We start from the raw sequence: 14,460 nt of genomic DNA on the forward strand, positions 1-14,460 counted from the left end.
GGGCACACACACAGCGCTGCAGGCGGCGACACGACGCATTAAAACAATCAGCGGGGGCTCATCAGTGGCGTCCACCACAGCGGATAATTAATAGCCACGTGACTAATTGGGAGAAGGCCATGAGAAACGCGAGGAGACAGCGTCAGGAGCAATCAGTGCCCGAGCCTCCGAGCACCACGCCACACACGCGCCGCCATGTGGTCTCTGTGTGTGTGTGTGTGCGGCCCGCGGTCACCGACCCAAAAACACGACGATGAACCACAATGAGGCGCTGGACACAGGCCGGTGACAGTGGCACTTGAGGAGACACCAATGACAAGGCCGCCTCATGCCAACAGCCTGCCCAGCTCCATCTCATATAGCTCCTTCACAGTGGGCAGAGCCACCAAGCAACCAAGCAGAACAACGGCAAACGTGGAGGGCAGCCGGTCACAACATCACAGGAAAGGTCAAAGGGCAGTGGAGGGGGTACACATGACATGACCCCCTTCACTTGGGCACACGTCTCCATGGCACAGCAGAGAGGCCAAGCGCCCCGAACTCGCATCAGACGGCCCACCTGGGCTCACGTTGGATGGTCTGCTGCCCCCGACTGCGCTGCCCAAATAGGAGTAAAAAGCGCAAGGAGCTTCCATGGCGACATGCTGGAGTGGACAGGAGATACCCGCTCCACCTCTTCCAGACACTGCCAGGGTGACTGGTGGGCTCCTCATGCCTCTGCCCAGCACTGAAAGGCGCTATACATCCTCTCTATTACTGCACTGTTCTAACTCGTGATCAGCCGGCAGATACAAACAGTGCAACAGCTCCCCCTAGTGGCCACTGCAATGTACCAACTCTGAGGCGAGGCCGGAGACTTTCTGGTGGTCCTGAATCTGCTGACAAATGACAAGGAGCAGAGGACAGCTGAAACTGCAGATGCCCAGGCCGGACCCTCCTAAGATTTCAGCAGCCACTTGTCCACCGATTGGCTCATCATGATGACATTTTACCAAATCCATGGCAGTCTTACACAGTGCCAGTGGCTCACAAGGGTGGGCTCAGCATGCTATAGGCAGTCGCAGTGCAGCAAACAGTTAGGGGGGGCAACAGGGCACAGAGAGAGACCACACTCTGCTTGTCCTTCACACTGCCCACTGTGCCACAACGTGTTTTAATCTAATCTTCACTGATGAGCTGATTCCTGCCAAGGTGGGCACCACCAATCAGAACCCTGACAACTGGATAAGCGGGTTCTAAAGTGATCAAATAGGCACATATAAATGATCCACCTGGCACACTGCAGACATGCCAGGTAAGGGCAGGTGATTTACAGCTACCATGAGCTACCCAAGTGCCCACCTCTGTGTGCTTGGCAAGTCTAACCCAGTGGCATCCATCTCAGTTTGCAACATTGCCAGGGAACTGTGCAACACAATGTCATTCACTGCAGGGTGCCACAGAGCTGAGTGGATTTAAAGAGACTGTATTAATGGCGCCACCCAGTGCCCACTAAGAGGACCTCTGACATGGCGCTTGATGTGGTGAGGATGCGAGGTCCTGGCACCTGTTACAGTTAGGACCCTTAAGTGACACCTTTTTTAATGATGTTGCCAAGACCTGACTAAAAAAGGGCCAAGAGTGTGCCAGTCGGTGCCAACCCTAGGCTGGGTACCACAGAGGATCGCAGGCTGGTGGAGAAGGTGACGGCGACTGGAGCTGAACTTCTTAAAACTCCAAGTGGCACAAAACAGACATGGGCACCATGACATGTGACCCTCTGGATGGGCACTGCACATCCATCCTCAGTGGTGGATTTCAGTACCCACACATAGCGGACCACATTTCAATGGGTGCAAAGCAGCTTACCGTCCTGGAAGACCCGCTCCACGTTGAGCCCGTAGGTGGCACACGTCTCATAATAGGTGCATCGCTTGAGATCGTTGGACAGCTTTCGGGCTTTGGCATCATCGATAACCCGAGGGTTGGTGGAGCTGATGGCATCTGCAAAGAAAAGAACGAAATATCAAAGGAGTCCAAAAGGACATGGCAAACATCCCAAAGAGTCATCGCTGGCCCACTGGCATGAAGGTGAATCTTTGAGACATCTGCTGTGCGTGGCATGTTTGTGTCACTCAGGATGCCAAGTAAAATCAGGCTGGGTACCATGTGAGCTTCATGTCCACCTTCCCTGAGGTTTGGATTTGCCTCTTGCCTCACATCTCCCTGCCCAGGCCAACTGCACAGAGCCCATGATGTCCACCATGCCAGCCAGTCAAGCGCCCCCATGCCTACAAGGGCACACCATTTGGTCACACCTGCTCAGACGTGGCCTCACTAGCATCACACCCAAGAGTTTTACTACCTGGCGTACACCCTGCCATGGGACAACCACATGGACTGTGCCCTCTGGTGGGCACCCTGCTCCTCTGCTGGTTAGCGCTGCTGCCTCACACCTCTGGAGTCCTGGGTTCAAACCCCACTCCATGTCTCTGTGTGTCGGAGTCACAGGAGCCCCGTCGGTGGGCACAAAAATGGGCTGGCAGCCCCTCCTAGACCAATTTATGCCCTGTGCTCAGTGCTGCCAAGGTGGGCTCTGGTCCTGAGAATTGTGAACGGAGTGGGCCAGTCAGAAACTGCACAGATGGACAGGCCAACCTCGGTGGGCTCTTACTTCACGTTCTTCGTCCTTTCATTTCAGTAATGGAGGGACAACGGTGACATTTACAAATATGACCTGAACACCAGCAAAGGGGTCTGAGCAGTGGGGTCACTTGGGTGATTCCACACTCACACAAACCTCAAGGGTCACTGGCTTTGATTTAGATGCTGTGGACACGACCAGCCTGGTCAGTTAAGCCCAATACGGTGGGCACTCCAGCGCCTGGAACTGTAGCAGGAAAGCATGGTGTTACACTGCCATCTAGTGGGTACATCTGGTAATGCAGTCAAACACAGACAACGATGACGACGACGACTACTTGGGACAGGGGCCGGTCCTGTGGTGGGGGTCCACTACACTACAACCTTTAAATGACTGCAACTCTACACAAACTCAGTTTGCGTGCCCACACAACAGACTGCCACTGTATACCAGGATGCCAGCTCAACGTGGTCTTGGTGTGCCATAGATGGGCCTGATAGACTTCAAAACAAAAACAATGAAGGTGCACAAGCCCACCACTACCTGATAACTAAAGACACCTGATTGGCAATGCCAGGCAAATGGCCCCTGTTCACTGTATGGCATCCCCAACAGGGCCACGCCATCCTGAGCCCAGCGTGTCCCCCTTCATGTCACTGTGGTCCGACGTGACCCCTGCTGATGAAGGAACTGGACTTTCAAGTGTAGGGTGTGCCCCCTTTTGACAAAACACCAAGTGATTTACCTGCCAGTGTCCACACCACATACTTTGAATTGGTATTAGCACTAAATATGGCCTTGCCATGCATCGAATGTGCCAGTTTAGTGCCTTCTGCAGCCACACTGATCACCTGTAAAGAACCATTTTGTTATGTGGCAGACATTTACCTGTGACAAGCGGGCAGCAGTCGGCCTTCCTTGGTTTAATGAAGCTCCTTCTGCAGTGAACACGACTGGCCGCTTGGCGTCAGCGGGGAGGGAGGGCATCTGAACCTGTGCCCATGTGCTTGTACCCAGCATCACAATGCGGGCACCAAAGCAGACGTGTAAAGAGAATGAAGGGTGACACCTAGTGGACACATTCGGTACTTAGCAGTCAAACACAGAACTGGAGGAGGACTTGGGATCTGCGGCCATCTTGGGGGGCGAGTGCTGTGGTCATTTAAAGGCAAGTGCCATTAGAGCCACAGAGGTCCTTGGTAAGTCAAGGGGGGCACCATGTGTGGCAGAAAGTGGGTCTCATAGCACTGAACTTGAACCCAAACCTGCAGGCCCACTGAGAGTCACTGGTGACATTCCCTCCTATATCTGCAAAGTCACTGAGTGCAATGTCCCCCAGCCCCCCAACCAGTGGTCATGGTGTCAGTGTCACAAGTCCCTACCACCACTTGAGAGTCACCTGACCTGGCAGTGAGGTTTACTATCTTTAATGTAGCAGCGGGTTCAGCAACTGGCAGTTGGCAATGCTCTTGTGGGATTTCTTCTAGGATGGCACACCGCTCTCCTTAACAGTGCAGGGTCCACCATGATGAGAGGTGCTATATAAAGCCAACTGGTGGTGGCAGACTGGCATGATGAGACATTCCAAGTAAGCAGTTGGCAGCGCCCTAAGAACTTGTCACGTTATTCATGACATAGAAGGAGGACATCTTAACTGACCTGGGGACACATGGTGGGCCACTTCATTTCATATGGCGCCTTTCAGAGACACAAGGGACACCATACTGTGTGGAGTGTTCTGGAGAAGCTCAGGGCAGCACAGAGCGCTGGTATTGCCATCACCTTAAAGGGGCCACTGTTGCCTTTATCCACAATGTCACTTCACGTCACCGTCCCTTTTTCTTGTTCAAGGCACACTGAGCTCGCCCTCCATTTTATGAACCCCCTCATTCAAGCTGTGACAGCCAGCAACCACAAACCGAGTGGCAGGCCTGACCAGAGAACACGCAAACTCAACACCAACAGCGGGCACAGCAGGACTAGAACCCGCATCTTGACTTTGACTGACCATGCCTCCCGAGTCCTGCCCACTTTGGCACCTCTGCCACTTAGACTTTTGATTTTCAATTAAATGGTGAAGAAAAAAAAAACAAAGCAACAGCCAATCAGCTTGGCCACAGCTACAAAGGGCACTGTTAGGCACTTTCACCACCAGAGGGAGCCTCCGAGCCAGTGCCACAGCTGCTGCCACACGGGGGCTTTGACACCCAAGCCGGACACCTCCATCCACGCGTCTCACCTTGGGGTGACTTTGATATTCTGAACATGGGAGTGGCTGGCATTCCTGGCACTCACTAAAGAGGGCATAGTCTGAGGTGGCATGATGCCCTTGTGGATGTACATCAGTGGACTAATGACCAAGCGAGGGCACTGGCAAAGGACCAATGGGCCCACCACGAATGTAAGCCTCACTGCTAATGATGACATGTGGGTGCGTCACACGGGACTTGTTCGCTGTGTGTCACAGATGGGTCTGACAGGCCACAAGGGGTCCTTTCAATCTGAGGGCAAACAAAAACAACAAAGTGGCAGAGTGGCAAAGTGGGTGGGTTGAATGGCCTCGGCTTTGTCCATGCCACCCTACAGCTTGGCAGCTTGCCATTGTGGACTCACGTGACCCGTGCTGGTGCCCACATGACAAGTTGGCACTTTATATGTGGAAGTGGTGGCAGTGCTAAACTTAGTGTTGACACCCACCAAATAAAGTGGTCTGCCCTCAACAAGGGGATTCACCATCAGTAAAGTGGGCCAAATGCCATCTGATGACTATGGGATCCCACTTCAGGTTATGTCACTGTGGACCCCCACTGGTGGCTAGGGCACTCAGTCAGTCAGTCAAAGGAAGGCAGTGTGCCACTTATTGGCTACAGCTGGATTATAAATCACAGGCTGGGGGGTTTGATGGCCACCATGTGATGTCACCTGCCTGCAGCCATGTAACAGACTGGCACTTTGAACTTTGAACCTGGCTTGCTACCCACCTGATGCAGCAGAGGGCGCTTGCCACAAGGGGTCTCCACCTGTGATGTCCTCTAAACTCTAAGGTGGCACTCACGGAGGGTATCAAATTGTGCCAATCACCTATGATTGAATGATCTCTGCCGTGTTTATATAGCGCCCTCCACGGTGAACACCATGACAGACAAGTCGGAGTCACCGGTAGGATCTAAACCTGTGCCCTCCATCGCCCACCATCACAGCCTCCTGATCTGGGCACCTAAACCTAACCAAAGGTCGTGACAGCAAGTGGACAGGGTCCGTAACAGAACGCCACCTGGCAGCGGGCAGGCGACTGTGCAGGGTGGGTTTCTGCCTCTTCTTGACCCTGCAGACCCACTCAAGTGGCCGTGCCGATGACCCTTTAACACTCACTCAGCTCAGGCTGGATGGCGTCCTGCTGAGACACAAAGGTGCCGCTTACCCTGCGTGCCCACCAGCAGCATCGGGATCTCGGCCGTGTTGCGGTAGTTGGCCAGGCGGCTGTAGTAGTTGTAGACGGTCAGGAAGCTGTTCTCGTCCTCCAGGCTGAAGACGAAGATGACGGCGTCCACCCACAGGGCAAACTGAGGACCAAAGAGAGAAGAGAGAGAGGTCAGCGGTGACAGGGACAGCAACGGAAGACGAAACACAAAGGGACTAACAAAAGCGCCGGCCGGCGGGTGGACAGGCCCACCGTAATCGGCAGCCTCTGGGATCCTCGGGGACAAAACGAGGACAGTTGCTCGGCCTCTGGGCACCATAAAGGAAAGTGACCCTCCACTGCATGCATGCCCCAGGTGGGGATGTTGAACTACTCGTCATCACAACAGGCGCCCTGGCTCTGTATATGGCACCTCGCACAGATGGGCTCAACACGGATTTCTGCCCCTTGAAGTGCCACAGCATGAGGTCTGCACATGGCACCTCTTTGAAGGGGTAGTGAAATGCAAAGACGATGGCTGGCCACTAATGCCACTCCACTGTGTTGGCCAATGTAATGGCTGCGCCCTGCTGCCCACTTCCAGTGTGACAGAGCCTATTGTGAAAGGCGCTATAAAAAGAAGTTCAGAATGCTGCCTCAGAGGCTCATCAGCACAGGCGCTCCATTTTCTAAAGCGCCTTTTATTGCAATGGAGTCCAGGCTGGGATTTCAACCTGCACTTCAAGCCTCTTTCCACACGAGGGCGACAGTGCGCCATAAACAAACAATCTGCCAGCTGAAAGCAAAAGACACCCAAAAAGGACACAGGTGACCGAGCCTGGCACAACCACACAACACCAGCAGCGCATGACATGTGGACCCCCACAGGCGGGCACCAAGACGCCCCCGTGCAGTACTCACCTGTGCCTCCGGAGGGCCTCCTTCATCTCTGATCAGCAGCAGGTAGCTCTGGCCGTCCACCACGATCTCCTTCTTGAAGCGGCCACCTGTCACGATGAAGAACAGGGTGAGAGGGCAGCCAGCGTGGCCTGGCAGGGGAGCCGCTGAGAGCTGACTGAGGTCATAAAGCCAGTGGTCTCAGCCCAGTCACTGCTCAGCAACCCACCTTATCCAGTAGGGAGCACAGATGGGGTCATGTGGACAAAATGAAGACATGGATGTGCTGGGTGAAGATGAGCGCCCGACTGAAATCCGCCCGTGTGATTTGGGAGGGACGATGTGGCACAGACACATATGGGAGCTCGTGCCATGGGCCAGGCCGGGTGCACAGTGCCCAAGTGTGCCCTTCTTGTTGCCTGCTCTATGAGCCTGACCATCATGGAGCTCCACGCTCCCTCACTGGAGACGCCAGGGGTCACCTGTCATGTGTGCCCATTCACACCCACAATGCTTTGTGTGGAGCAGTAGTGGCCCCTAGTGGCACGGTGCCAGTAAGCCAGGTGTGTGCATGAGGGGTCTTAAGTCAGAGTTGTCAATTATAGCGCCTTCAATTTCTTTGTAAGTTGGCCCATGCGCTTCATGCCCATCTGCAATTTATAGCGCCCTCCATCTTTCAATGCCTCATACAGCACCTTTGCACCTGCCTGGGTGTTGCCTCACTTTACTTAAAGCACGGGTGCCACACTGGGCACCTGGTCCTGCTGGCTCAATGAAAATAATGAAGAAAGTGACCGAGCTGCCAGCGCGGCTCACCAGGCACTTAGCTTGACACCGCTGGTGGGCTCAGGGCACAATGGAGAGACAAAGACTGCTCCAGAGAGCCTGGACCACCAGAAGTCGATGCTGCCCATCTCACCCGCTATGGCAAAGTGATTAAGGGGCACCACTAATCATCGAGCCCACCATTCCAAGGCACCTTCATTTCCACGACTAGATTAGTTGGCAGCTGGAGCTCCCTCAGGGTCACACAGTGACGGTGGCAGGACTTGAACCCGTGGCCACAAGCCAGTGCAGAGCAAATGTTTCATGTGGCGCCACCTTCTGCGTGCAACTGGCAACTGCCAAACAGCAGCGAGGCCCACAGCCCGAGTGCAAAGCACAAGGCGGGCGAGCAGCAGACCAATCAGAGAGCAGCTGCTGCCAGACGGTCACATCCAACAGAGCCGTGCCCGAGCCAGAAGGAAGCGGCCGCTGGCACGGAGACAAACCCACCGCTGCTCGCCTGAAATTCCCAGGCGGAATCCCAACATGCGGGGCGGCGCTAACCCCAGAAGCCTTTGGGACCCTCAGCGAGTGCTGCTGACATGTAAGGCACTATAGGACAGGTTTACTTGTGGAGTGCACTGTGCCAGGTTTACTGGTGGCATTCCAGGAGGCAAGTGGTTAAGCCAGCAACAAGCTACCAGGGCACAGTGATGGGCACCAAGGGTCTGTGTACAAAACTATGTAGGGTGGCAGAGGAACAAAGAGGACAGAACCTGAGCTGGGAGAGCAGCTGGGCACAACTGGGCGCAGGAACACCACTGCCACCATCGACGTAAGGGACTAAGGTGGGGCTGATGTGTCCTTGTGCACTTCCTGAGCGAGCACAGGCTGATTGGGTGGAGGTTGTCACCTCAAGTGCCCAGAGGCTGACTGGGGGGCATGACCCCAGGGGCTGGTGGGAGGTGCAGGAGCTGGCATCTGGGCCTGCAGATGAGAAAAGAACCCCTAACAACACCCCTGCCCACCGCTGCTGGTGGCAAGCCCTGGTCGTACTAAGGAGAGCCAGGTGGTGCGGCAGGTTGGCATTAATCACACGAGGAACTTCATGCAGATGATGGACGCGGGAGTCACCAACTAAAGAGAGACACAAAGGGCACGGCGGCCCCTCGAGTCCGTTTTAGATGACATGATGGCAGACAGACGCTGGGGTTTAGTCAGGACTGACAGGTGACAACAGACATGGGGACAAGACGACAGACATGGGAGGCCAGGCCACTCAGAGCCCAGCTCCTGCTAAAGGGGTGACACAGAGAGACGGGCGGCCGGTGCCCACGAGGAGCTGGCGCCGGCACCCTGACCACACTCACCTGCATCCATGTCTGCTGAAAAGTGTTCAGCCAAAAAAGAAGGGAGAGAGGAGAGGAGTTAAAACAGGAGTGAGACTGGCAGGCTGTGGGCATCAGACTGGACCCCACCCACCCCCAGGGCAAACGGCGGCTGAGCGGAGAGGGACTCACCTTTAGGAGACGACGACCAAAGTGACCACCATCACCAGCTGGAGACACATAAAGCCTTTCAAGTGCCATCTGACCGCTCACGTCACCTTTGGGCACAATGCCAACCAAGGACAACACAGTCACCTCATGCAGCCCCTCAAGTGGTCACATTCACCACACAGCTCTATGTGTAATGCAACAAATGCGTTGGGCACACTGAAGGGCATTACCAGCTCAAGCTGCCACCAGGATGCCAGCCTCCTGGGAACTTATTTTTCAAGCCCCTCGCCCACCACACTCATGGGGCACCGTGGGACACCCACTAAGACATGACACATTTACACCAACGCACGTGGTCTCGTCTCTCAGTGGGCACTCACTGTGGCACATGACAACGTCGAGATTCCTGAAACGGCCAAGGCCATCGAGCGCCGACCCGCCTCCATCGGGTTCAAAGAGTCTCTTTTTTAACTTGGCTCTCATGAAGTATTTTAAGAAACGTAGCATTTAGTCACCACACTGGCATCGCTCCAGGGCAGCGGGGGCAATGAGAGCAGCACAGAGCCGAAGCAAAGAAGCCACAGACACATCCATCGAGGCAAGGAGGCGGGCACTGCACCTCGAGGAGTCCACCAGATGATGATGTGATTCAATCAAGCACTGCCCACTAGCGGGCACTCCACTAAGAACCAGCAAGTGTCGGCCACCAGGAAGGGCAGCCCTGGGCACCTATGCCAATCTGGACTGAGACTGATCTACAAACTCGAAATGAGAGAGCCGGACGGTGCCCTTCAAGTCCCGATGCCAGGCCCCGCTCACAAGTGCCACCCTTCTTGTCTCATCCAAACTAAATGTCGCCAGCCTTCAAAGAGGTTGGCTCCCCACTCGCCTCGTCAGCTATGGAATGAGCAGAAGGAGAGTGACTGGATGGCAGCGTGTGCCCAGCCAGTCGCACTTTGCCCTGCTCTCAACCACTGTGGTGCTGCAGGGCGCTATAAACAATATGCACCTAATGCCACGAGCACGCCAGTGGACAACACATACACAGCAAGTGGCCATGCCCTTCTCAGGAATATGCCAGTGGGAGGAAGTCAAGTCATAGCCATGGCACAGTACCCGGCCAAGAAGCTGTTCATTCCAATGCCACCAAGCTGGGCAGCACCCTCATGAGAACTTAAACTGGCATTTTATAACAGACAGCTTGGTATTGCTGTATGTGGCTCTTCATAAGGGGCATCCACTTATTTAGCATAGGTTAAGGAGATGGGCACAGCATCCCTATAAGCACACATACCTTCTGGAGACTCTTCTTGCACGTAGGTGCCAGTTAGGTATCGATGAACCAGGGCAGACTTACCGCTGGCCAGGTTACCCACAATGCCCTGAAACAAAAAAAAAAAAAACATGAAAACCAAGAAGGAGAACTCTGATGCCAGGCTGCTCAGGGGCTCATCTGGCACCGCACCCCAACATCGTCCGAGAGCCCACAATTGTCCATCTACCCGCCATTCTGTCCTAGCCTAAGATATCGGTGGGCATGAGGCAAGGCAGGGTAGTCCTTTCGGCAGAAGCCTTTGGAGCAGCCTTGATGCCATCCTGTGCCCATTGAGGGTTCTCTGCTAGAGGTGCCCCAGGACAAACGGCAAAAGGTGGGCAGGAAATCGACCAAGCATCTGACTGGGCTGAGAAAATTAACCACACAATGTCCTCACAGTCCAGCCTGTAGGGGGCAGAAGTGGCTCAGCACATCGTCACCATGGAGGTAGACCTGAGTGCCCCGCCCCTCATTTTAACAGCCCGAGGGTGGCACTGTGCTGCTGCCACAGCTCCTCAAGCTAAACGCCAGTCACTTCCTCCAATCACACGTGCCACGCATTTCCGAGGCAATCGGAACCCACAGGCTGCAAATTACAAACACATTCGGCCCGCAAGGAAAGAAAACGCCGGAAAGTCGGGATGGGTGGCGAGCCAAGATGAGAAGAAAAGACATCAAGTGCTCAAAGTGGAGTCTGCAAAAGGAGGACCCAGTGGGCACAGAGCAGCACTTTCACTTGGAAAGAATACACCGAGCACCAAGACAGCAGGCAGGCTGGGCACCGCTGGAGCCGAGTCTCTGCCATGCTGCATTTCACGATAAGTAAAGATGCCAAGGCATGTGGGTGTGACCACAGGTGAACAGTAGGCGTGGACACGTGAGTAATGGGCGGGGCCCGAACAACTACTGGGTCATGTGAGCAGTGGGCGTGGACACTGAAGTATAGGCGGGGCAGAGTCAATTTGGCTGGGCGGGCACAACTGGGGGCAAGTCTTACTGTAATGTAGCTAATGCTGGGCCCCAGTGTGGACACCTGCCAGCCTCTAGAGACCACTGCAGTTCAGATGCCAGGGGCTTGCCTGCCAAAGGCTCTTGGACCCGCTGAGGACTGGCCAAAGAATAAACTGATCTGTAACCGGGCATCAAAGATGACAAGGCAGTGGAATGCTGGAGGTCTCAAGAGGGCATTAGATGGGTGAGGACTATGCCAACTGAGCAGATGGCAGCAAATGACAGCCATATGCCCATGAGCCACCTTAAAAACAACTACTCTGCCCAATCTTGTCAGATTGGCACAAACTCCAGAGCTTGCAGGTGGGCATCTAGGCAGTGGGTGAGCTGAGCTCTCGTGTTTCACCCACCTGGCACATTGATACTCGCTCCTACAGGCTGACTTTCAAGAGGCCCCTCAATGCCCATTTGCCCCTCCCACTCTCTAAGGTAACCCCCCCCCTTTGTACTCACCCTCCTGGCAGTCTGACCCAACAGCCACTCCTTTGTCCTGATGCCCGTTCTTGTGGACTGGAGCAGTGACCAAGGGTGACACGTCCTGCTAAGTTCTATCTGCTCCATCCTGTAGGCCAGTCCCACAGGTGGGCATACACAGGTAACGGAGCTGGCATTTTGATGGCTTTGTGCCATGGGTGTGGGAGGTCTGTGACTTGAGCTTATATAGCGCCCCTCTGGGTAAAGTGACACTTCAGACCCTACAGTGGCCCCACTACATACAGGGACACAGAAACTGGCAGCACTTCCACTTCACCACCCTTTAGCCTAACGGGGGCTTGCACTTCCTGCCCAAATGGAAGGTTGGGTGTCTGCGACTTGTTTATTTCTTTCTTTATTTGTTTGTTTGTCCTCATCAGAGTGCCATGCCAGCCCGACTGCCAGAAAGACAAAAAAATCAAGATGCTGGGCTGGTAGTGGGCTACGGGCATCTTTATCAGGCTTACTGAAATACATCGGGGAACAGGTGCCCCCAAAACTGGAGTGACGGCTGTATGAACTGGCATGGCACTTGCTGCATGGGCACAGGCGGCACAGCCAATTTCAGGTTCTACTACTGATGTGCTGACATTTCCTATCAAAACAATCAAAGTGCCAACTGAGGTAAACAGAAGGCGAATATTGGAACGAAGTGGGCAAAGACATGTGGAGGATGACAGCAACATGCCAGCCTGGAGCAAAAAAAGCCCAGAGGTGCCCGATCACATCACAGGGACACGGGAAGCATCACAAGACCTCTACTCAGGTACCAACTCTGCCACCAACCAGATGCACAAGATGATGACAAGATGCCAATGGGACCACACACCGCTCAGACCTGGCGCCGTGGCACTTTAGAGAGCTGGAGTGCCCCCTCAGTCCAGAGCATGGTGCGGCCATGCACACTACTCACCACTTTGAGCTCGGGCACCGAGCGGCTCAGCGTCCACTCCTGGCTGTTCACGAAGGCATCTGAAAAACACAAGAGAGAGAGACGAGGTTGAGAAAGTGAACCACCCACACTGCCAGCAGACGAGGAGCCTCTGAACAAAAGTGCCAACCCAGGAGATGTCACACTGGGGGCCCTCCAGGATTAGTGCCAGCGTGTCCACACCAAGCAGTCCTGTAAAATGACCCTCGAGGCCAGAGGGCAGTCGTGGGGGTCCATGCCAACAGCTATGATGCCCGAGCCACATTGCCAGGTCACGTGTGACTCCACGGGTCCCTGAGGGTCACAGACCGGTGGCAGAAGGACACGAGCACAGGGGTTATAAAATAGCACTGAAACTGTGGAAGGACCTCGGGGGTCATGCAGGGAGTGGCCTGGCCATCTAACCCTAATGACACAGCTGGCACTGATGGATGGCAATAGGGACAAATGGTTGGCACCACTGCCATCATCAAGAAACAAACCAACGAGCAGACATGCGGTCAGTCTGCTTTACATAGCACCTTACACAGGAGGCTGGCAGTAGAACCAATAGAAAATTACCGACCCGCAACCTTGGCATTCACGGTTTGGCTTTGGCATGCAGGGGTGCTCAATTACAAGTGGCGTCCCCTACAGGGAAGGCATTTGCTTCAGGCTTTGCCCTATTGTGGGCATCATAATGGTGGTCAGCTCAGCAGGCCATAGACGCCGGATTGGCAGCACACTGCTCACTAGAGTCCAAGCGGGCAACTTTCACGGGTGGACGGGCCGTTGCCTCCTCTTTAACGCCAATCCCCAAATGCGGCGCGCCAGCGGGCTGCACGTTCCTACATGTGTGAATAATTTGGATCTGAATATTTCATGTCCTGCCATCTGCTCCTCAAAGCAGCACCAGAGGGCCGAGCACAAAGTGACAAGCCGAGCTGCACCGCGCCACACAAACTAGGCCATCTTTACAGAAGTGGTTGCCTTGGCAACTGGCGGCTGGCGCTCAATCTGCTTTTCATTTGACTTCCTTCTGCTCGGCGACAATTCCGATGTTTCACTTCCAGCGCACAGAGTGAAGAGGAAAAAAAGAAAAAGTGGCCACTCAGAAAATGACGAGTGACCTACCACGATCCAAGGTGGCAAGACGGGCACTGAGGCTACAAACACATGACATGGGGTCCAGGCCAGAGAAACAGCAAGGCTGGCTGCAGATTGTGGCTTCCCAGAACCCTCGCGCCACTAGAGGACTGGCATGTGAAGGGACCAAGGTAGCCTCTTCTGCCACTGCACTAGGGGGCACCTCATCCTCTACTAAGGGGGCACACAGCCTCAGGTGGTCTGCAGCTGTGCAAGACCCCAAGGTGAGCACGAGCCGGAAAGGAGGCTGATGGTCCGTACATACTCGGACCACCGGTTTCAGCCAACACCCCTACACTTCTCAGATCCACAGCCAGCCAGTTCTGCCAACGCCTTACCAGGGTGACACGGTGAACAAATAATACGCGCATTCCATATAGCGCCTTTCATTATCACATATTAGTATTCCAAGGCACGGAA

General features: G+C 54.6%; 1 protein-coding gene across 8 annotated transcripts in view; it reads right to left on the reverse strand.

Moving 5' to 3' along the window:
• agap1 (ArfGAP with GTPase domain, ankyrin repeat and PH domain 1) overlaps nucleotides 1–14,460 on the reverse strand; it is a 165,016-nt gene that overhangs the window by 108,309 nt on the left and 42,247 nt on the right. For 4 of the 8 annotated variants that reach the window (XM_039755132.1, XM_039755135.1, XM_039755137.1 and 1 more), the window contains exons 2-7: nucleotides 12,898–12,956; nucleotides 10,479–10,566; nucleotides 9,056–9,070; nucleotides 6,945–7,030; nucleotides 6,045–6,186; nucleotides 1,849–1,983 (exon numbers count right to left, since the gene is read on the reverse strand). In XM_039755132.1, the coding sequence (XP_039611066.1) occupies nucleotides 1,849–1,983; nucleotides 6,045–6,186; nucleotides 6,945–7,030; nucleotides 9,056–9,070; nucleotides 10,479–10,566; nucleotides 12,898–12,956 (525 nt within the window). The remainder of the gene's footprint in view (nucleotides 1–1,848; nucleotides 1,984–6,044; nucleotides 6,187–6,944; nucleotides 7,031–9,055; nucleotides 9,071–10,478; nucleotides 10,567–12,897; nucleotides 12,957–14,460) is intronic. The other 4 variants (XM_039755134.1, XM_039755136.1, XM_039755139.1 and 1 more) reach the window with 2 other exon arrangements.

This window comes from Polypterus senegalus, chromosome 6 (assembly GCF_016835505.1).
Source record: "Polypterus senegalus isolate Bchr_013 chromosome 6, ASM1683550v1, whole genome shotgun sequence".
NCBI lineage: Eukaryota > Metazoa > Chordata > Cladistia > Polypteriformes > Polypteridae > Polypterus > Polypterus senegalus.